At 43.8% G+C, this 19,997-nt stretch overlaps 2 protein-coding genes across 7 annotated transcripts; both read left to right on the top strand.

Annotated features, from left to right (window-relative positions):
- The first annotated feature begins 99 nt into the window (after positions 1–99).
- Positions 100–10,522, top strand: LOC110973712 (uncharacterized). Of its 3 annotated transcripts, none has more exons than XM_022224731.2 (3): positions 100–149; positions 6,884–7,582; positions 7,852–10,522. In XM_022224731.2, the coding sequence occupies exons 2-3, from the start codon at positions 6,921–6,923 to the stop codon at positions 8,096–8,098; spliced, it is 909 nt and encodes a 302-aa protein (XP_022080423.1). In that variant the 5' UTR covers positions 100–149; positions 6,884–6,920; the 3' UTR covers positions 8,099–10,522. The 3 variants fall into 3 exon arrangements, with proteins under 3 accessions (XP_022080423.1, XP_022080421.1, XP_022080424.1); XM_022224729.2 differs by lacking the exon at positions 100–149 and adding an exon at positions 5,311–5,492 and having other exon boundaries at positions 7,852–10,519; XM_022224732.2 differs by lacking the exon at positions 100–149 and adding an exon at positions 5,509–5,987.
- Positions 10,523–10,529: 7 nt separating this feature from the next.
- On the top strand, positions 10,530–15,293 carry LOC110973709 (uncharacterized). Of its 4 annotated transcripts, XM_087139548.1 has the most exons (6): positions 10,530–10,603; positions 10,767–11,060; positions 11,627–11,679; positions 11,785–12,461; positions 12,862–13,248; positions 13,697–15,293. In XM_087139548.1, exons 4-6 carry the CDS (start codon positions 12,094–12,096, stop codon positions 13,941–13,943), a joined length of 1,002 nt encoding a protein of 333 aa, XP_086995674.1. In that variant the 5' UTR covers positions 10,530–10,603; positions 10,767–11,060; positions 11,627–11,679; positions 11,785–12,093; the 3' UTR covers positions 13,944–15,293. The 4 variants fall into 4 exon arrangements, with proteins under 4 accessions (XP_086995674.1, XP_086995675.1, XP_086995673.1 ...); XM_087139549.1 differs by lacking the exon at positions 11,627–11,679; XM_087139547.1 differs by lacking the exon at positions 10,767–11,060 and having other exon boundaries at positions 10,556–10,733.
- The last annotated feature ends 4,704 nt before the right edge of the window (positions 15,294–19,997 follow it).

Raw genomic sequence — 19,997 nt, 5'->3', positions numbered from 1 at the left:
TCGATACTATTCTTTGAGCACAATTCCACAAAGAGTTCGATACTAACCTGAACCCGGCACCAAGCGTTCTTTCCTGATTCTCGCGTCTTTTATGACCCCCATGCTTTCCTAATTGGGGGAGACTGTGGAACTTTGGTAGGAGAAACAGGGTAAGAAAAAGTCTAGAAAAGCAGGAAAGGGGGCGGGAAGAGGTAGGTTTTACTAACTGTATGGAACCTGATTTTCAGAAAAATCTTCATAATGGGAGGAGAATTTGAGTTTTTTAAACTAACTTTCCGAAAATGAATCGAAAGTTTGGACTGACAAAGATGTGCTCGGTGTTTTCATCCTTTAAAATGCTATTGAAACTAAATGGAAATATTCTGCTCCTACAGTTTACTCTGATGATGTCGATTCTGATAACAACTGTCATCAGTAACACTATGGGAAATTTATCATGGTTTGAACCGTTTGGAGATGTTTGAGACGTCAATTTGAAGTAGAATGAGGATGGGGGGTCAAGGGAATGTTTTGGGGCAGTAAACATCAGTTGTGCGATCGCGTTAAGAGTGTTTTGTATAGCAAAATTAATGTTATGGGACAAACCCCGGGCACAGAATAAAGGGTTTCCCTCTCCACTTTGAATTTTAAAAGCACATAAATCTAATTATAGCCTGCGAAGGGGATAAAAAGAAGTGATCTGTACTTATTCTCTGAATGCAAAAGGGTGAAAATCTCACTCTCAAACAAGAGTGAGTCCTTTCAAAAACCACCTTTAAAAAGAGTACGCACCATTCTAAAACGAGTTAAAACTACACTAAAGAGATCGAAAAACCACTCCAAAAGAGTGAAATCTCCACTCTCCTAAGGAGCTATGTAAAGGACAACCCCCAAGAAGAGTTGTCCTTTGCACTCTTGGTTTTCAATCTTTTTTGAGTGGTTTTATAAAGACTCGCTCCATATGCAGCAAGGTATGAGACGGAGAGAACCCCCCCTGCTTTGTGTTGGTCATCATCTCGCAGGAATCTGGGGAATTCCTTTCAGACATCTTGGGGGGGATGTGTTAAGTAACAATAGTCTGGAATGTGTATAGGGATTGGACATGTTGGGGGGGTACCCCTCGGTCTCATTTCTTGCTGGGTATAACTCGCTCTTTTGAGAATGGGTTTTTTCCCTCTTTTCGCTCTAGAGAGTAATTATGTTTAATGTGTGTGGGTGGAGGAAGTTGGGTACCGCGGACGCTCAATTCCCCCCGGCCCCTCCTCCTGCAAGACCACTGTTTGAAGATTTTCCGGAATATTTTCGGAAATAAGAGCGTGGCAAAGAAATTCAACCCGGCAGCGCGCCTAGCTCCACATGCCTTGAAACTCAAATGACAATCAATGGTTATAGATTTAGATCACACACGCGCACTGTTATTGTCGTAAAACTCTTACGTAACGTCGTCCGTCGAGACAATACAATGATGTTTTACCCACTCCGTCCATTCGCTCACATAAAAAAGACTTGCATGAGTCGTTGAGAGTAGTGTCTTTTACGGGCCCATAGTGCATAAAGTATATCACTGGTACAAGCAGCCTTGGGAACATTTTCACTAACGTCAGGGCAAGAGTGTTCGTAATTTGCATCATGCTAGCCTGCCGACTAAACAGATGAGCAAAGGAGATTCCCTCGTGGAAATGGCAGACAGCTTTGTTCCCACCTTGAAGCTGAGATATTTCATAGGTAAGCGTCCTTTATATACAATGTATCTTGTAAGAATGTGCATGATTTTATTATTCTTACAATACCTTTCATCAGACTGATCTGAGTTAAAGGAGTTTAAAGGGTAATTAATCGGGCTTTTGCTGTAAAAAAAAATCAAATGCAATCATATACTGGTACCTAGCCTCAGAAATGTGTGGTTCGTCGTCCCTTCCTTCCTCCATGGTCGTCCCCTGTCGTGCCCACGACAGACCCCACAGTTCTGGGAATAGGCCTAAGTGGTACCACATATCAGCGGCGGCGGAACGATTTTCAAAGGGAGGGGGTGTGTTGTTAGACCATCGGGCATAAGTCATTAATAGGTCGATCCATTAAGCACCACCCGATTATAGGACCTGCAAAAAGTGGGGGCCGGGGGTCACTTACCCCCCCCCCCCGCTTCCGCCGCCGCGCCAGTGCCAAATACTCCACTTGTATAACACCAGCATGCCATACACGCCCCTGCTGGAATTGGTTTCGGTACGTGTAGTGCATCTCGTCCTGTTGTGGGTAGCTTCACTGTTTCACAACAAAGACTAGTTTGATTATCATTGTGGTCAAAGAAAAGTATAGTCTGAACTCAGTCAGCGAAATAAGAAAGAAATTTTCGGTTTTATATTTTTTATCCAGGAATAATACACACATAACAGGAGGAGGTATGGCGAAATAAACAAAGTTTTATACTCCTGCTACAATGGAAAGGAGTGACACAGTTGTCAGAGTCAGTAAACTAAGCAGGGTAGACGCGATCTGCACCTCGACCACCACCAGAACGGTCATCACCACGAGAAAGGTTATCAAGACAAGGGAAGGGAAATTGACCGTCCATACCCACCGTGGTGCCAAGTCAACAACAGCCCAAGGTGCACAGCGTCTTCGGCCGCGCAAGGGACGAGGTGAACACCGACCGAAGCCATGCGTCAAGTGCATCCAGCGATCAAGAATCCAAGTCGCAAGCCAGGGCTTCTCGAAGGAGGGTCGTGACATCCAGCGCAGCAACAGACTCTTCCAGTGCAGGACACGGCTCAGTAACGACAAGGTCCCTTGGCTATCTATGTTGTGACTATTATGAGGATACCGAGTCGGAAGACGAGGTTTCCGTGTCCTCAGGGCGACCAAGGGATTGCCGCCCGTCGAGGATCAAAGTTGTCTCAATCACATCGGGGGATACTGCCAGTAACAGGGCTGCAGAAGAGTTCTACCGGGAGTGCGACGACGACAAAGCCTCAAGCCCAGCCTATGGAATAGAGGAATCGCTCCAGGAATGCAGCAGTGACGGATCAGTAGGCCTATCCGATGCTGGAACGTCCAGCGACTACAAAGGTTCGTCCATCAGTGGCCGTCCCTTCTTGGCAGAGGTAGTAACAAAGATCATCCATGGAGGAGCCAAGAGCCAGTGGGATTTACCAGAAGTAGTGTCCTCGCAAAGTGCCGCTTCTAATTCGCACCATTTTATCGTCAATCTGCAGCCTGTCCCTTCGAAAGTTACGGCACTTGGTGACTTGACAAAAATTGACGTTAAAGGGAACTCGTCTCAATTTCTACCAGTAAATGACAACAACGCACCGCCGTCATACGATCAAGTCATGGCAGAGAGGGCGTACCCGTCCGTGACATGAACTGTATTATTGTTAAATGGAAGTTTACTAAAAATGGCAAATAAAATGCAGAGTTCAAGCATGGAGAATGGGTAGGGACAGATCTCAGTCTTGTCCGAAATCAGTGAGTTTGATAGTTGTTTTGATAGCTCTCTGTCAGCAGTTGTTTAAGTCGAAATAGAAACGCATCCACGCGTTCCAAGCCTTGGATGTGAATCCTAAAGGCTCCTTTCCATACGTACGTCAACGCTTGCGCCAAGCGTTGCGTATCCGTCAAAATCCCTCCCGGAGCGATTTTGACGGCCGGCCGAACGCAACGCACATGTGTGTTATGTTAATGGGGTCAGTTCTTGTGTCCGTGAAAGTGAAACGCATTAACGCATCGCCTACACAACGCAGCCAAAAATGTACAAGGGAAAGGCGCATGAACGCATCGCGGCTCCTACGCAACGCAGCCAAAAACGTACAAGGGAAAGGAGCCTTGACTCGGGCTCGGCCAAAAGAGTAAAAGTCTTGGCCCGAGTCCACCCAATGACCATTGTGTCATCAGCAGCTATAGCACCCTTTCAAAGTAAGTAATCATCCAAAACCTGGAAAACTTTTCTTTTTCTGTTTTTAATGTACGAGAATTTTAAGCTTATTGAAGGACTTGGAGTCGGAATTTGGGCTCGACTAGGAATTGATGGACTCGACAACATGGCACTCCAGCCCCCTAAAGAGTTTGGACAGATAACAACTAGATGAATACGTTACTAGACTCCTATCTGAAATGAAGTTGGACAGTTCTGCCAAAACACCAAAGCAAAACATTGAAAATAATTACTAGCCGGAATATATTTGTGCTGTTGCTTTAAACTTAAACCCATTCAAGCAATTTTGCAAGGCTTTTGTCTAGTAAAAAAGACGAAACATGGGCACTAACATTAAATGCACGTTTTATGTGATATGGCACGTTTTCCTGTCAAGGACGTAATACAACCTATTTTCGCAGACAAGACAAATCAAAACATGTCAAACGTAAACATGTTAAAAGTCTCACACGGGTTATCAACAAGAGAGACGGCCTTTTCCCTAATTTTTACAAAAAAGGAAAATGACCTACATTGTAAACACATTTACGTTGGTGGAGAAAATTGATCCAAATGCTTACCCCCCCCCCCCAAAAAAATCGTCACAGGCCTACTGGTCTCTCACATGATTTTGACAGCTCGCTGGGTTTCTAGGATGGGATAATCGGCTTATTTGCTCTGTATAAAACTTGGGGCATCCCTCATTATTTCCCAGTCACAAAATGTGTACATGTATAAGAGTGAGTGCGTAGGGGTAGGGTGCATATTTTGCCCATCTTTGATAGCTGCGCTGTCGTCAGCAGACCGCAGTCTGTGTGCGGCGTCCTCTTTTGATGGCGAGTGACTGGATTTTTGGTGGTCTACTGAGGTGATTCATTTGCGGCAAATCAGTAAGCTGAATATTGAAGAGCGATTGTCGTCCTTGGGTAGAACACTTCGTGCCTTGTTTGAATGACCTTAGTTTCATAGACAGTAGAAAGCAGAATTTTGTTGAAGAAGAGGAAAGTTGCCTGATCAAAACTAAATGGCCTATGCCTCAAGCGAGGATGCAATCTTCTTTATTCGCCAAGGGGGAGGGGGGGAAAGGGTATCACCATTCACGACAGATTATAGATACCGGTTATGTTTGCCTATCGTTTGCCTATAACACAGCTTTATGACAGGGGTTTGGCTATTACATAATGGTGGATGAGCTGGATGCAAGGTCATTATGTGGTGCGTGTGAGTCCGTGATTCCTGACAGAATCAGTGAGTGTTCACAGCCCTGGGCACGCATTGAAAATCAGGTTAGAACAACTACACACACTGTACGTGTACAATGTACAGTACACGTACATGTACATGTACTGTACATGATCAATAGACTAGTGATGTGTCTGGGTGTAGGTGTACATATACCGTACGTGTACATGCATTGTACGTATACTCAGTGGTATATATGTACATGTACGTACATGTATGCTTGGTCTAAATTGGGTTCAACAATGGATGGGAATGATCCGCACTGTGGGCCCTAATGACTAGTCATGTGGCTCGTTGAGGTTGTGTTCTGTTAAATTCTGCTCTCACGACCAGATTCAACATTGTCATCGTAAAGACTAAGGTGAGTACGTTTCCTTCCTCTATGGTCCGACAATACGACTGTGGTAGGACGCCACTCGGCACTGCGGCCGCTGGTCCACCTCTCGGGGGTCACTTCAGCCATCATCGGCAGCGCTTTTCGCTGACTCCAACTGAACAGTATATGCACAATGAAAACAGTCACGACAGTGCACGGAGGGTATGGACTATTGCAGCATGGCACTATTTGTACATATGTAGAATATTTGCAGAGGTCGTTCCCAAGTGAACAAAAAGCGGACTCATCTTCAGCATGGAGGAAAGACAGCGGATGTGGTACCTGCGTAATTCAACCTGTTCAATCATGAAGAAATGACAGTCGCTTTGCCCATGGCATGCCATAAACTGGGAATCCCAAATGCGGCATTGTATTACATACTTCCGTTTGTACTTCAAGTGGCGCAAATCGTTGCAGCCTCGTGTGTGGATCATGGAACGTTTAACATCCCAGATGTTTCAGTTGAGTTCCCTTTATCGGGTAATTATCTCCTGATAGAATGAGCGACGATCCGGTATATTTCTCCCTCTGGGTGTGCTTGTAAACTTAAAAGTGGCATTCAGTCCCAGCCCACAATCGTAATTTTGCAGAAGCACTTCCTCCCAACTTTGAATGACGCACGCGCAGTTATAACATTGTCAGAGGCACAGCATAAAATAGGCTTAGTGCTAAGTTGTGAAGTTGTGTTGAGATCCAAATAGTTTAAGAGATTTGATTTTCTGATTTGATAAGTTAACTGTCCGTATTCGGAAATTTGTTTTACACTGGATTTAGAGCATTACAAACAACTAAAACAAACAACTATTTATCCATTACATTAGACGTTCACAATGAAGTTCTTTTTATAAACAACAACCTCAATCAATAAACAATACAAAATGCAAAATGGAAATGACATGATTGCTGCATTTCTTCTATTAAGTTAGTTCGGGGTCCCGAAAGAATAAGAATGTCCTCAGGCCTACTCCTTGTGTAAACAATACGTCATGTCATGTTTCATCATTGTTTGCGCATGTTCGCAAAAAAGTATAATTTTTGTTTAAGTCTCCGGCCTTCCCCCCCCGGAAAAATTCATAGATCCACCCCTGCTTCCTCCGTGATAAGAACATAGGCGTCAATTTGTTTGTACAGAATATTTTTGGGTTAAACTCTCCAAACTCTCAAAACATATTGCTGAAAATTTGCAGTCTGGCCTTTAGAAAATACTACGCGTCCCTTCACTTTTCAGATGGGTACACTGTAATTAACTAAGAAATATGCTCGATTGTAAGTGATTAACGCTGAGACGGGTTGCTCGTGTACCGTTGACTGCTGAAGATAACTTTTATGCATGGTTTTTACTGAAGTTCATATACATGTATACAACTTTTTTGCAGGGACTGTGAAAGCAGCGAGCGGACAGACTTTTCAAGGATGGGAGTCGGGGCTCGGCGACGTGGAGCTCGGGCTAGGCGTGTTCATCATCATCGCAGACGTCACCGCCATCACCAACGGCGACATCATCATCACCATCACCACCGCCGAACAGGTGCACACCATGGTGCCCGACAGACTTTCCCCGTCACGGGTTTTCATGTCCTCTTTGGAAACCGCCGGCAGCGCACCGGTGGCGGTGCCCAGACCACTGTGACTGCCACATCATCGACTGATGGAAGTCGCTCAGGAGTTTGCAGGGCACCGGCCTGGCTGGCGCCGCTCGTCGTCACCTGTGTTCTGGTTACGTTGATGATTGCCGCGTTTGCCGTTCCGTCGATTCCATTCCCGGTCGGCATAACGTGCACTGTGCTTTTTGTCCTCATCATTGTCGTACCGTTCGTCTCAAACGTGATACAGACGAGGAAGGCTCGGCGGAGTGCCGAGCCCGATGTCGAGGCACCGCCAGCAGCCGAAGAAGGGCCTCAAAGGAATGCTGCCGCGGATGGCTTCACCACCACATGGAATGCTTATACGGGCACTGCATTCATAGGGTCGAGAGTTGCCGAAGGAGGGCCGAACGTTGTCGATAACTCAGCTGTCTTCTACGGAGGCCCCTCGATAAATATGGAAGATGTCAGCATTCGCAGTCCAGGAGTAAGGTATGAGTAAGATCGAAGAGAAAATAGAATATTGCAATATACTGGTCGAAATGTTTTCACTAAAAAGTTGGCAAACTCGATTTATGACGAAATTAATTAGATTACAAGTAAGATGTGAAGATTTTTTATAGCTTAAAGTGTCCCAATCACATATTTTTTCTTCAGAAAAGTACCCCAACCTTGGCCCAGTGGAATACATTTATATGACTTTGGGAACCGAGAGTTTGCAATCAGGACTCAAACAATTTGGAATTTTTTTTTCTCCACAGCGGTCAGCCAAACACCGATTACGCCTATGACCCTCCGCCGTCTTTCACTGAGGCTACAGCTGCGTCCCTAGCTGGTGAACCAGCAGCTGGCCTTCCTGATTTCACGCAACAAGGACTACACACAGAGGCAGCCGTCAGCGGTGCCGTGGAACCCAACATGGCTGGCCCGACGGTTGAGGCACCGGCTGCAACCGACGAGCCCCCTCCGCCTAGTTACGAAGAAGCCGTAGCTGGTGATACTGTTTAAGATCCGAAAAACAGCAAGCTAACTATGCATGGTGTTCAGAGAGGAAACACTCCTCTCACCCAAAGGAACTCATTTCGAACTGATTTACGCGTACTTCACAACTATATCGCGGAAGCAGCTTTCTTTCCTGTCCTTTCCTTTCTTTCCTGTCCCAAATCATAGTTATTATTCACGTATTTGTACAACTCACTGCCTTTCTATCGTTTCTAAGTGCCTTTTATGTTTCTAAGCACCTTCATTAACTCAAATTTTATACTAGATGAACAAATAAATACTCCATTTTGCGCCGATATGTAGCCGTGATTGTGACAGGATGCCCTGGAAAATTTCAAAATTGATTGTTATCAGACGCCATCTTGAACCCGACAACCGAAGTCACGTCCAAATCACTTGACTGCGGCTCAGTGAAATTACACGTGACTCTATGGGCAGTGACTGCAGCCAACATCATAGCTTTTTGTCCATTCTTAAGCCACAGCCAAGTAAGTCGGAAACGGCCTAATTTTTTCTTAACCTCCACTGACTGTCAAGCGAACCATTGAATGGCCAAGAGCCGGGAAATAATCTCTCAAATGTGCAGCCGGCATTGTCATGCAGATAATTCCGTTAATTTCGTTGTGCTTTTTTCACTTAATATTTGTTATCCATCTGAGGCATTTGAGTACTTTTTCTATTAAACTAAAAACCCATCTGTTATTGATACAGTTGTATAAAATAAAAGTGTAGCTCATTCCATGTTATATACATGTATTGTAAATATTTCAGTATGCCGAATAATTTTACATCTTTAAAGTTGTGCATTGGTGTAGACCTGTTGTACGCTTGGCAGTTTAGGCTTGTACTTTTTTTTATACATTACTACACTCCATTCGTTTTTCGTATTTCATGTGGACACTGTTTTCGTTAAAAAGTTCTGTCTATGCACTATACCAGTGATTCAAGGGTTTGTTTTACGTTTACTTTTGAAAGAATCTTTATATTGCTTATCGTAGTTATCACTATAAGTGACATCTATTCTATATAATTTTCATGTTTTAACATTCACAGTGTCGTGTCTTTTTGCGATGTAGCACCCCTTTTTTACGATTAAAATTGCTGTCATTGCATCCCTTTTGAAAACAACAAAACCCCCCAAAAGAAGAAGACAGACATGATCGCCGGAGATATTTTGTGTAGCATACACCCTGAGATTTTTCAACCTCACTTCATCGGAACCATGGAGTGCGAGCAGAAGGAACGAAGCGTTGTTTTCAGGACTGCTGCTCGTTCGTAATGAAAGCCTCTAGGCCATACATCCTTGAATTCGTTCCAAACTTTGGTTTGGTCTTTGAGGTGTTGCGAAACCAAAAAGGAAAGTTAATGAAACAGTGACGTACCTAGACAGTGGCGTAAATTTGTGCTAGAAATTGGGGTGGTGGCGGGGGGGATGTCTTGGGGATGACTTGCGTGGCCGTGGAAATTAAAGCAGGTAGGGGGATGCTGACACCATATGACACTATATGAGGGCGATGTTCATGATACATCTGTAATATGCGTTACATTCTTGCAGAATCTGAAGTCAGAACAGCATATTTCTGGATTTCTTTATTCTCCCTTTTTGAGTGGGGGTTGATAATTCTATAGCCCACCCCTGGCTAAAGTGGAAGGGATATAAATACTCTCATCTCCCTTGTGTAACCGAATCTCCGGTAAGAAGGTCATTTACCCTCTCCTACCATACGCTCATGCGTGATAGATCTGACAAATCCGCAACGACTACTCAGTTGTTGATGTGGTGTCAGTCAATGCTGTGAAATATTAAAGAGACTGGGAACCACTCTATTTCTAAGATCCAACACATAAACGGACTGTAACTAGGCTGTGTCCGAATTACTTGACTGCATGAGGCTTACGATTACCCACGACTCAATGGGTTGTGGCCGAGTCAGCCACTTCCCACAGAGTCGTGTGTAATTTTAAGCTGCGGGCAACTAATTTGGGCATGGCCTGACCTTCAAATTTCTATCTTTGAGTTAGTCAAGAGAGATAAAAATTGTAGAAGATTGTTAGCATTTCCATCATTAGCTGTACCTTTTATTCCTCAAACACGTGGTACAGCTGTCGATTCAGAACCAAATTTTTGCCCGGTGTCTTTCCTTCATGCTTTAGGCTAAGTAGCCTTTTACAAGTTTTGAGTTTCATATGGACTCTCTGCGGGAGTGAAGCTGACCCTTCACGCCCTGGAATAGAAGGGAGAAGACATGTAGTCCAGAAATCGCCTTTCTTTCATCTTATTTTAAAATTCCACCTCTTTTGGGTGACATCCTAATGTCATTGCTCCTACGGTCCACGAATGCTTAACATGCTGGAGAACATTAACAGTTTTGGTATTTCAATGCATAACGACAAACGAAGGACTTGTAACCACTCTAACACTCACACACGGGTCAGTGCACAAAGTTCAACCACCACTGTCGTAAGAGCTGCAAATGCAATCATCATCGTAGACGTACATTGTACGTCCGTGTAAGTTCCGCTTGCTTAACCGAATTTCCATCGACATCGCGAGCACGAAAGGATGCAAATCCATTACCGGTGCAATATACGTCACTGATTATTTCTTGATTTATTGTGTTGAAGCATGGTTGAAGTTATGGTGAGTTACGTTCTGTTATTGTGTCTCCTGCAGGAACATCAGGACCAAATCTTGTTCGATATACATGTACACCGCACATCAGATTTAGCGTTATCATTCCTCCGACCTCCATGGCGTTATGCAGGCCTTCGAAGGACAATCATACGTTATCATCACACTGCAGTGTAATCGCTCGAAAAGCAGAAAACACACACCGGGGTTGTATGGGTAAACCATGGGCTAACTGGGCATGAACTAGGTCGTATGTAACTCGCAATTTCTCAATACGTTGTTGGGCTGTACTCAAGGTGGATAATGCTCCTTGGATTGGATTTACTCAAGCTAAAGGTATGCTTAGATGTCGTTGATTTTGAAAGAGATGTACTGTGGGCACTGGTATGTATGTTTGTTTTTTAAAAACAAGCAAGTCAGTTACAGGTAATTGATGCCAGTATTCTCCACACAGTTACGTTTTCAGTAGGGTATCGGAGGTATGCACTTCTGCAAGGGGGGGGGGGCGTAGTTACGACACTGCTATGCTGTGCCAAACATGAGTTGCAGCATGAAGAAAAGGGTTACTGCATTAGATTAGATACAGAAGCCGGTTTAAAGCACGCTTGCCATGGAAATTTGCCACTCGTGAAGAACAACGAAAAAAATTCTATTTTGTCATCATTTCGGTGCCACGCAATATTGATACAGTGTCTTCTATTAAGGGAAACGTACTCTCTGATCATAGCTGAAATCTGTAACAACCTTTTCCCAATGTCATAGAGCTGAGAATCAGAAAAAATGCTGCTAATTGCTAAGATAATCGTTGTGCTTCTGCAAAAGATTCTGATGTACTGTTAACAGGTAACTTCATAGCAGTTCAGCTTGAAAATTGTTGTTAGTATTTCACATTGCTTTAATAGCAGATTCAAGTACGAAGCAACTCAGTGAAATCATCTTAAGCAAGGCGGATAAGGTACGTTTTGTAACGGTTTTACTTCGTGTATAAAACCAGTAAAAGTTTAGTTTATGTATAAAACCTTTTCCGCATTATTATGTGCGACTTTTGTGCTTTATACAGGAAGAAGAGTAAGGCTCCAGATGCCGTAGTTCGTGCGAAACCGCACTGAAATGACTGATCTACCCAACATAGCATCGCGAGTGAAAAGTTGTGCATGTGAACTTAGAAAGTGGTTTGACTTGCTACTTTGAATGGCATGATGGTTGAGCTCTTCGTGTCATTTTTCTCTATCTAACATAACTCGTATTTTATGCGGAAAAATGTTAAATGAAACGGGTTGGCATAAACTACCACAAGTGACATCCACTCTTTAATGTAGTACACGTAAATTAACATACACTACTGCCGACAAACCGTCAGCTTTTTACAATGACAAACCGCGCGAGGACTAGTACAACTTGGGGGGCCCATCTTCCGACTGCCCGGTCCGTCAACGGTGCTAGTCAAAGCCTCCGTGAAAGCAGTAACGGGTGCTGCCGGGCGCCGTCTGGCTGGTTCCAAATACTCAAGTTGGTCGCGCTCCTCGTCGTCTTAGGAGCCCTAGTGGCCCTGCAGTGTTTGCAGCTGGCGGCGCCTATCGAAGTCGGCGCTTCAATCTCCGTGGTGGTTGTCTCCATAGCCGTCGCCTACCAGGTCTCCAAGCTGAAGCAGGCGTGGGAGGCACGGAGAACCAGAAATGCAGAGGCCTCGGTCAGAGCCCAACCGAATGCGTCTGCTGGCCATCGAGAAATCAACAGGTAAAAAAGTGATGTTCCAGTATTGCATCACATACCGGTGATCATTTTCAATGTGATTCTTTCTCATGTACCACGAAAGAAAGCAACTGTTTATTTCATAATAAGACAATGATTGTTAGACCTATGGATTGTCACTTGAAATTTCAATGGCTGTATACTGTTTAATTCGTATAAGTTGTATAGACGTGCATGTAACGATTCTGGGAGATGAATGATTTTCAACCAATCAGCAATCTTTGACCGTTTTGTAAAGATAATAATAATTGTACAAATGCGGGTTATGAAAATTTACTTGGTTCGTTGCAATTTATGGAAAGGCTGATGCATGCGGCAATTACACTTAACTGTCACTGGAAACGTGAATTCACTTGCTGTCTGCTTTTATTGCTTGGTTTCTTAGCGCCCACATAAGCGGCAGGTCCCTGCGTAGCCCACCACCATCTTTCCAAGAGGCTACACAAGGGTTCCCGACCACCCCACCTGTCACCGGTCTTCCCAACAGCCAGTCTTCCAGCACCGCCAACCCTTCATGCCGCCGCCGGCTGTTGACCCAGCTCTTCTTACTCCTGACTGCCGCGGTCTTTCTAGCTTTGCTCATCGTCTCAATTCTTGTACCCGACGTGCCGATCTCAACGGGCATTTCATTCACCGTGGCTTTCATCCTCGTAACCATCGCTTCCCGCATTCCAAAGATTTGGCGGGCGCGGAAGGCACGGAGAACGAGGAGTGCACGGGCAGAGCGTGAGGTTGGAGTCTCGTCGACAGCTGTGCCCGAGGAAATCAATGGGTAATTTTAGTGATTAAGGTCAATAGTAATAAAAAATTCATATACTCTATTAAACTAAACACAAAATCCCTCTGGCCAGCTTGGAATAAGGCTGCATGGTATTACTGCAGGCATCGTGTAATGTGGAAAATCAGTTGTGTAGCCTTCCCCGCGGACCAGTGCGCGCATGCGCTGTGTCCTGTAATACGAGATCTGCATCCGAAACTGTTTGTCCATAATGTTTGACGTCATTGTTTACTATGCGTGGAGAAACGCTGCAGGGCAAACCCTTTGGGCGCTTCCCTATCCCTGACCTCGCATTGATTCTCATCATGGTTTTTTGAGTAGGCCGAACAGTGCCATATCTACACACTTCCTGTTCGGGTGAGTTGCTCAAAATGTTGGATCACTGAATCACATCACTTGCCAATTTCTTTCTCTTTCCGTGTATCATTCCTACCTTCCTCAGCGGGCGATTAAACTGTGTTTTCGTCTACGACCCGCCGCCGTACACCGAGGCTACTGGCACGTCCCCACCCGCACTAACCATCACCTGTCTTCCCAAGGACACACCCCAGGGATATCGCCTAACAGGGACGTCCAGACACCCGACCGTGGAGCCCGACGTCGCTGCCCCGCCGGCTGAGACACCGATAGCAGCAAATGATCCCCCTCCGCCGTCTTACGAAGAAGCCATTGCTAATGGTGCTTCATAACATCCGTGGAAAATTATAGCAAACGGGTTTATTTTGTTTTGGCTAATCATGGGGAAAGTCTTTAATGAAGAAAGTCAAACTCAGTGATGATTTGCATACTCGTCTCTACTGTACTCGATACCAGATCGTAAAATGAGTCCACGTGATTCTGTTAATCGCTTCCTCGGTGTTAAAAGCACTTGAGCCTCGATACGTACACACAGAAAAGATGAATGACAAAGTATATGCAATTATATTTATAAGATTTTGTTTATTTTTTGTTGGGATGTTAATTTTGATTTATATTGACAGGTTTGTCACTTTTTTCACCACTGTGTATTCAGTGTTTTCCTATAGGACTTGTGAAACATCAACAAATTTACTGTGGTTCGACTCAAAACAACACCTTTTACCAATAAACCGTTGAGCGTGCCAAGTTAATTATCTTAGTCAATGAGCAGCAGATACAGCGCCAAGTAACTATGTAGATATACTATGGGGCGAAATCGTGCCACTCACTACTACACCATGATCTCAGAAGTCTTGCCAAATAAGACGTCAGTTGATTAAAAGTCACTAGCTTGTTCAAGTTATCACCACGAAGTGCTTGATGGAAAATAGTCCCATTGTCTACTGCGCATGCTCAGCAAACACTGTTTTAGCACCGGACACTTTCTGACATACCACCAAGCAGGGCGCCGCACGTCGATTTCAGGGCATTTATTTTAAAAATTGCTCCCTATTTTACACCCAAATATCATAGACTACGGTTTGGAAGGCAATGTTTAAAAGAGATTTGTTTGGCAATAAAAGTCAAAGACATGGCTTGTGCAAAGATTCAGCGGATGGATATTAAAGTCATGTTGTTATACGGCGACCTTAGAATCACACATGCCTGGGTCGGCTGAGGACCAGTCCTTCAGGTGAGTCAACGTTTTGCTTGCATTTTAGCAATTATGGAAAATTAGTCTTCGAATTCATATATCCCAGGGTTTGCACCAGTTACCGCTGCCGCTGTAGGTGCTGTTTTACGTGAGTTGGTCTCCGGGAAAGCGTGAATAATTGGTGTGATTTTGGCCACATCTTGTGTCGTGTGTGTCAAGGCAGCACAAAATGGATATTGCAGTACTAGTTCATGTATTGTGTATTTACGTACATCGTGCATGCACGTGGCTGTGCGTGAGTTCTGTGTAATTACGTACAACGTGGCACTGTCATTTAGAATTTATGTGTGCCATAGCCTATCCTGATTAACAGACGGCTTATCTATTTCCAAATTAATCAAGGTTCACCAACAAAGCTTTCAATATCGAAAGCAAATGTTCCACTTGTGACTGTTATTAAACCACGGTCATAGATGGTAAATTTTTATTGGTTGCGAATTGATCACGTGACTTGCCAGAACCACAATTATATAGCATTCACAATCAAATGCATAGAGGGATCCCAAAACGACGCTTTTAGCGTCGATCTGCGCACTTTGCGTTTGAAAACGAAGCTGTATGTGTCAGCTTCAATTTTTAATACGATCAGAAGATTGAAAGTAAGAAGTCAAGACACGAAATACATAAAGGTATGTTAAATTAAAAAAATTCAAATTTTTGTGGAAGAGTCTTTCAGGATGACTCGACACGTAAAATCAAAAGAAAAAATAACGACAATTGATCGCAAACTAACGTACCTGCGATGGTCGTGTATCTTGCGCAGTGGCATGGTTTTAACGGAAGCGGCGTCACACTTACAAACCGGATACTCCATGTACTGTGTGGACTCCGCGGGCAAGCGCGACCAAGTTCAACACAGAGAGCCTGGGTTTTGATGCAGATATGCGCAGACGGCGATAATGTGAAATCCCTCTATTTGCGATTGTGCCGTGCTACAAAAATGATGGATAGGCTTAACCTTCATCTTTCCACCAGTTGTTGTGTCATGGGTGGGCATTGCGTTGTATAAAGCCTTGTACCAGTTAAATTTGAATAAAATCTGGTAGGACCCCTACACTGGGTTTATCTGACTTCACACAAACATAGCAAGTTGAATTCCCAAAACTAAGGTACTGTTGCTATATCTCGTGATTGGGGTGCAAGCTTTTGCATACTAGCGACCGCCATCTTTGGAATGGACTGGTTCCTTGTGCCCTGCCTATCCACTGAAAACAGTGTATTGGTGCAAGGCGTTTCTATAAGCAAAAGCTTGCCCCAAATCAAGAGGTATAGCAACAGTGTCTGTAGTATGGAGAATTCAAATTATTATGTTCACGTAAATTTATTGACTCAGTGTACCGGATTTACTCAAAATCAAATAGCAAAGGCCCCCCCCCAAAAGTCAACAAAGTCAACACGTCCATTTTTTAATTTTCCATGTGATTTGATACTTAATTTGCTGTTCTACTGTTTCAATTTGTCAAAGTGTTTTAATTTAGGATTGTCTTGCAATAAAGTATGCATCTATGACCATGGTATAACAAAACAACTGTTTGCTTTGACGGGGTCCATGGGGTTCACCCTCAGGGACAGATGGCACCCTCGTCTTCGTCTCGAGTGCCATCTGCCCTTTTGGGTGTTCAAAACACCATGGACTACTATGCATGCACACTCAGCTCACTCAGCCGGCAACAATTGTTAATTGTACTTTCCTTAAAAATTCATTTAGACGCAAATTAATTTCAGATTTGAGCCTCTCTGGTAGTGAACAGTAAATCGTGGATTTTTAGTTGTTGGTATAATATCAAATGTTCGTCTGATACTTCTTCCACTTAATTATGTTTTCCCTCGATTTCGAAACCATCCCAAAACGAATTACCAACCCCGTAACTCACTACATTAATAAGCGAATTGACCATGGATGTTGTCTAATTTTTCAAGTGAATTTAAAGAGCATGGATTTCAAATCGTTAAAAATATGCTAAACTGACTTTGACACTATTATTCAGCCTGCATGTGCTTTGCAATCTACTTGGTTTAGATTGAGTGCCCAAACGGCAAAACAAATCAGATTATAACAATATGATTATTGTATGGCGACATGTCAGGCGTCTTTCCATTTCCTGTCCGTTGGCTCGAATCAGTGGAGACAGCCAAAGGTTTTATGCTTTTTATGGGGGAGCTCCCCCACATCCACGGGGGAGCTCCCCCACATCCATGGGGGGAGCTGCTGATGACAACATGCCTCTGTAGGGACGTCTTGTAATCAACGGTTGAAAAATTAGGCGGAGCATTTGCTCTCTCTTTGGTTGTCCTCTGGCACATGTGATGCAGCTTTAGTAGTGGATGACAGTACAGTACTCTGTGCATCCACTGATAACAGGATGCGATCTCAAGGCATGGCAATTCTGACATGTTTGGCCCTGAGGGTTAAAATTAATGCCATTTCTGGGAGCTCGGCGTCGCCTCTGGCCTTGTCTTTTCTCCCTGCAGTAAAGAGATAAAATTGGACACCAGACTGAGTCACGACTGCTTTCATCCACTAAAGAAGAGAACATACAAACTACTGAGTTAACTTGACGGACTTACGATGCACTTGTTCAGGAAAATGTCTTGATGTCATCATGTCCAGATGGCTGGGTGTCCTAATGATCTGATGCTAGCATCAGATCATTCTGTGATGTTTGGATAGACTGTCTGGCTGTATGCCTACATATTTTATTTAAAAAGGGCAAGTTGTAGGGTAAAAGGTGGTTGGCAAAGAGACTCATATGGCATGAATTAAGTGCTCTTACGTAATTTCAGTTGACAGAAATTTGAACCACGCATGACTGAATGATCTATGTGGTAACACTTATGTAGATGCTCGAGTTTTGAGGGTACTCATCATGTACGACAACTGTTCGAAATGCAATTGGGAACAGCAGTTCTCAGTGTCGTAGTCGATCACAAAGACCGATACCGAGAGTATAACCACAGAACCAAAGCCAGACAAGATCTGATTACCGAGAGCACTGGGGAGGATGAGACTAAGACGCGGAACCAAGCCCAAAAAACTGAGACCCACACCGGAAGACAGACAAAAGGGGAGCCATCAGAAAACTGTGATCGGAAAAGCCGGAGGCCGACACCAGAAAATCGAGACTTAAAAATCTAGAACGAGACAAAGACCAGATGCCCAAGATCGAAGAACCGAGAACCGAAGACTGAGAGAGACCAGAGGAATGAAACAAGACAGCCAAGACAGAAAAACGGAGGATACCGAAAATTGTGCACGTCGTGCTTTGCATAAAAACACGAGGCTCAAATATATCTGACGGAAATGACTTGCCACAATATGAGAATGAATAGTGATCTAAGACTGCATAAGATGAAGTATTCTTTCTTAAGGATGTATATTGTAGCTTTAAATTTTTATACACGATATACATGTATGCCCCAAGGGGGAAACCTAATCTTGGAGACAATTTGAGAGGTCCGATACCCCGGGCGCCTGCGAAGAACAGCAACTTGCAAGAGCAAACAGAAATAAGCAGGCTGCAGACAGCCTGTCTCTATATGGTCACCGCAGACTTGAAAATCACGGTGTTTGAACATCACCGGGAAATAATGTATTCAATATTTTCTTAGAGTACATTTGCTACGATAGTTGCTACACCACTGGAAAAGAGCTTAACAAGTAGTGCTTAATGCATGTTATATCTATTACACGCTCGACCATGTCACCTTATATAACCGGCCTTTACCTCATTATTTCCAATTTCTCTTATATTTCCTTATTCTCTTTCGCAAGAGCAAAGCTGAAATTATTCTTGTTATCCTCGCTGCATACTATTCTTGTTCCCGCCAGCGGTTTTCTGTCCGTATCCTGCTTCCTAGCAAAGCGGGTTTTCTCTCCCCGACAATCCCCAGTGCTCGCTAAAGAGAATATCGTTCGATCTGCTAAAGTGTTATTTGGCAGTCTTAGGTTTCACGGTTCAATCTGTTGCGGTCTCCCTGCTCCGAAACGCTCCCCTTTGATCTAGCAAATTCTCCGTATCCCTGGCCGGCTACAACACAGAAGGAAGCGGCGAAAACGAAACGAAACTGATCCATTTGGGTCCAGAGCTAATAGCTCTGGACCCAAATGGATCAGTTTCGTTTCGTTTTATACCTACATATTCCGGACTGCAATCTTGGAACTTCCTCCACATACCTATTTACACTCGTAGGTGCTGTTGCACGCCCCCAACGGGTGACGGGCGTAATTTCTATCAACGCCGTCGCACTACACGTTTTGTATAGCTCCGAAGTACGGCCTGTATTAAAGGCCTATCTTAATTATAAAACAATTATTTGACAAAAGCATAATCGAGCACCAATAATTGATGAGATCATGGTTAATACAACACCCTGTGTATATAACGGAATAAATCTTCGATCCCCAAGTATTTGTATTCTTTGTTTTCCAATATTTGTTTAGGCTGTATATGTACCTCAGTATTAGACATTGAGATAGCCAATCTGATAATCCATGGCAAGATGGTTCAAATGACTGTCATGCAGGAAATTCAAGGCTAGTTTTTGCAACACGGATTAACGGTCTGCTGGTTCGTGTTTAGCGGAAATGCAGTTGCCAAGTGACGTCATGAAATATCAGGGCCAACAGTTTTTGAAGTTCAGTGTATAATGCTGTGCTGCGCAGGGACGATAATTAATTTGCTGTGCACGCGAAAGTTACCCCTGGTAATCCACACGCGGGTATCGCTTGAGCCAAAGTCTCCGAAGGATGTGTACTATAAGAAATGTGCACCCATTATCATTAGTGGAGGTGGAGCAATTCTGGATAGATTTGTTGGGCACAAAATTCATAATGGGTTGACTTGACATGCAGCCTCATAAAACTGGGCGATGTCAGTACAGGTGCAGTGGCTGCTTTCGAATGCTCAGAATTTTATCCCAAAAAAATTTGGTGTGTATTTTATACACAGCTTATATTCGCGTCAAAGTAGGATGTGACTTCATTGGCATAAAGAAAACTAACGTTTGAGATCGCAACCATCAGCATCAATGGACAGCCCAGTAGGTAATTTTCTTGTGAGTATATCGTCTCATTTTCAAATGTAATTGAGAGGTAAGCAAGTGTGGGAGTGCTGCAGATCCGTTGAATTTT

The sequence above is a fragment of the Acanthaster planci genome, linkage group LG07, assembly GCF_054643075.1.
Source record: "Acanthaster planci isolate LZ-2023a linkage group LG07, COTS_SCS, whole genome shotgun sequence".
In the NCBI taxonomy this organism is placed as follows: Eukaryota; Metazoa; Echinodermata; class Asteroidea; order Valvatida; family Acanthasteridae; genus Acanthaster; species Acanthaster planci.
Note: the sequence above shows the minus strand (reverse complement) of the source record. Positions and strands in the feature narration are given on the sequence as shown.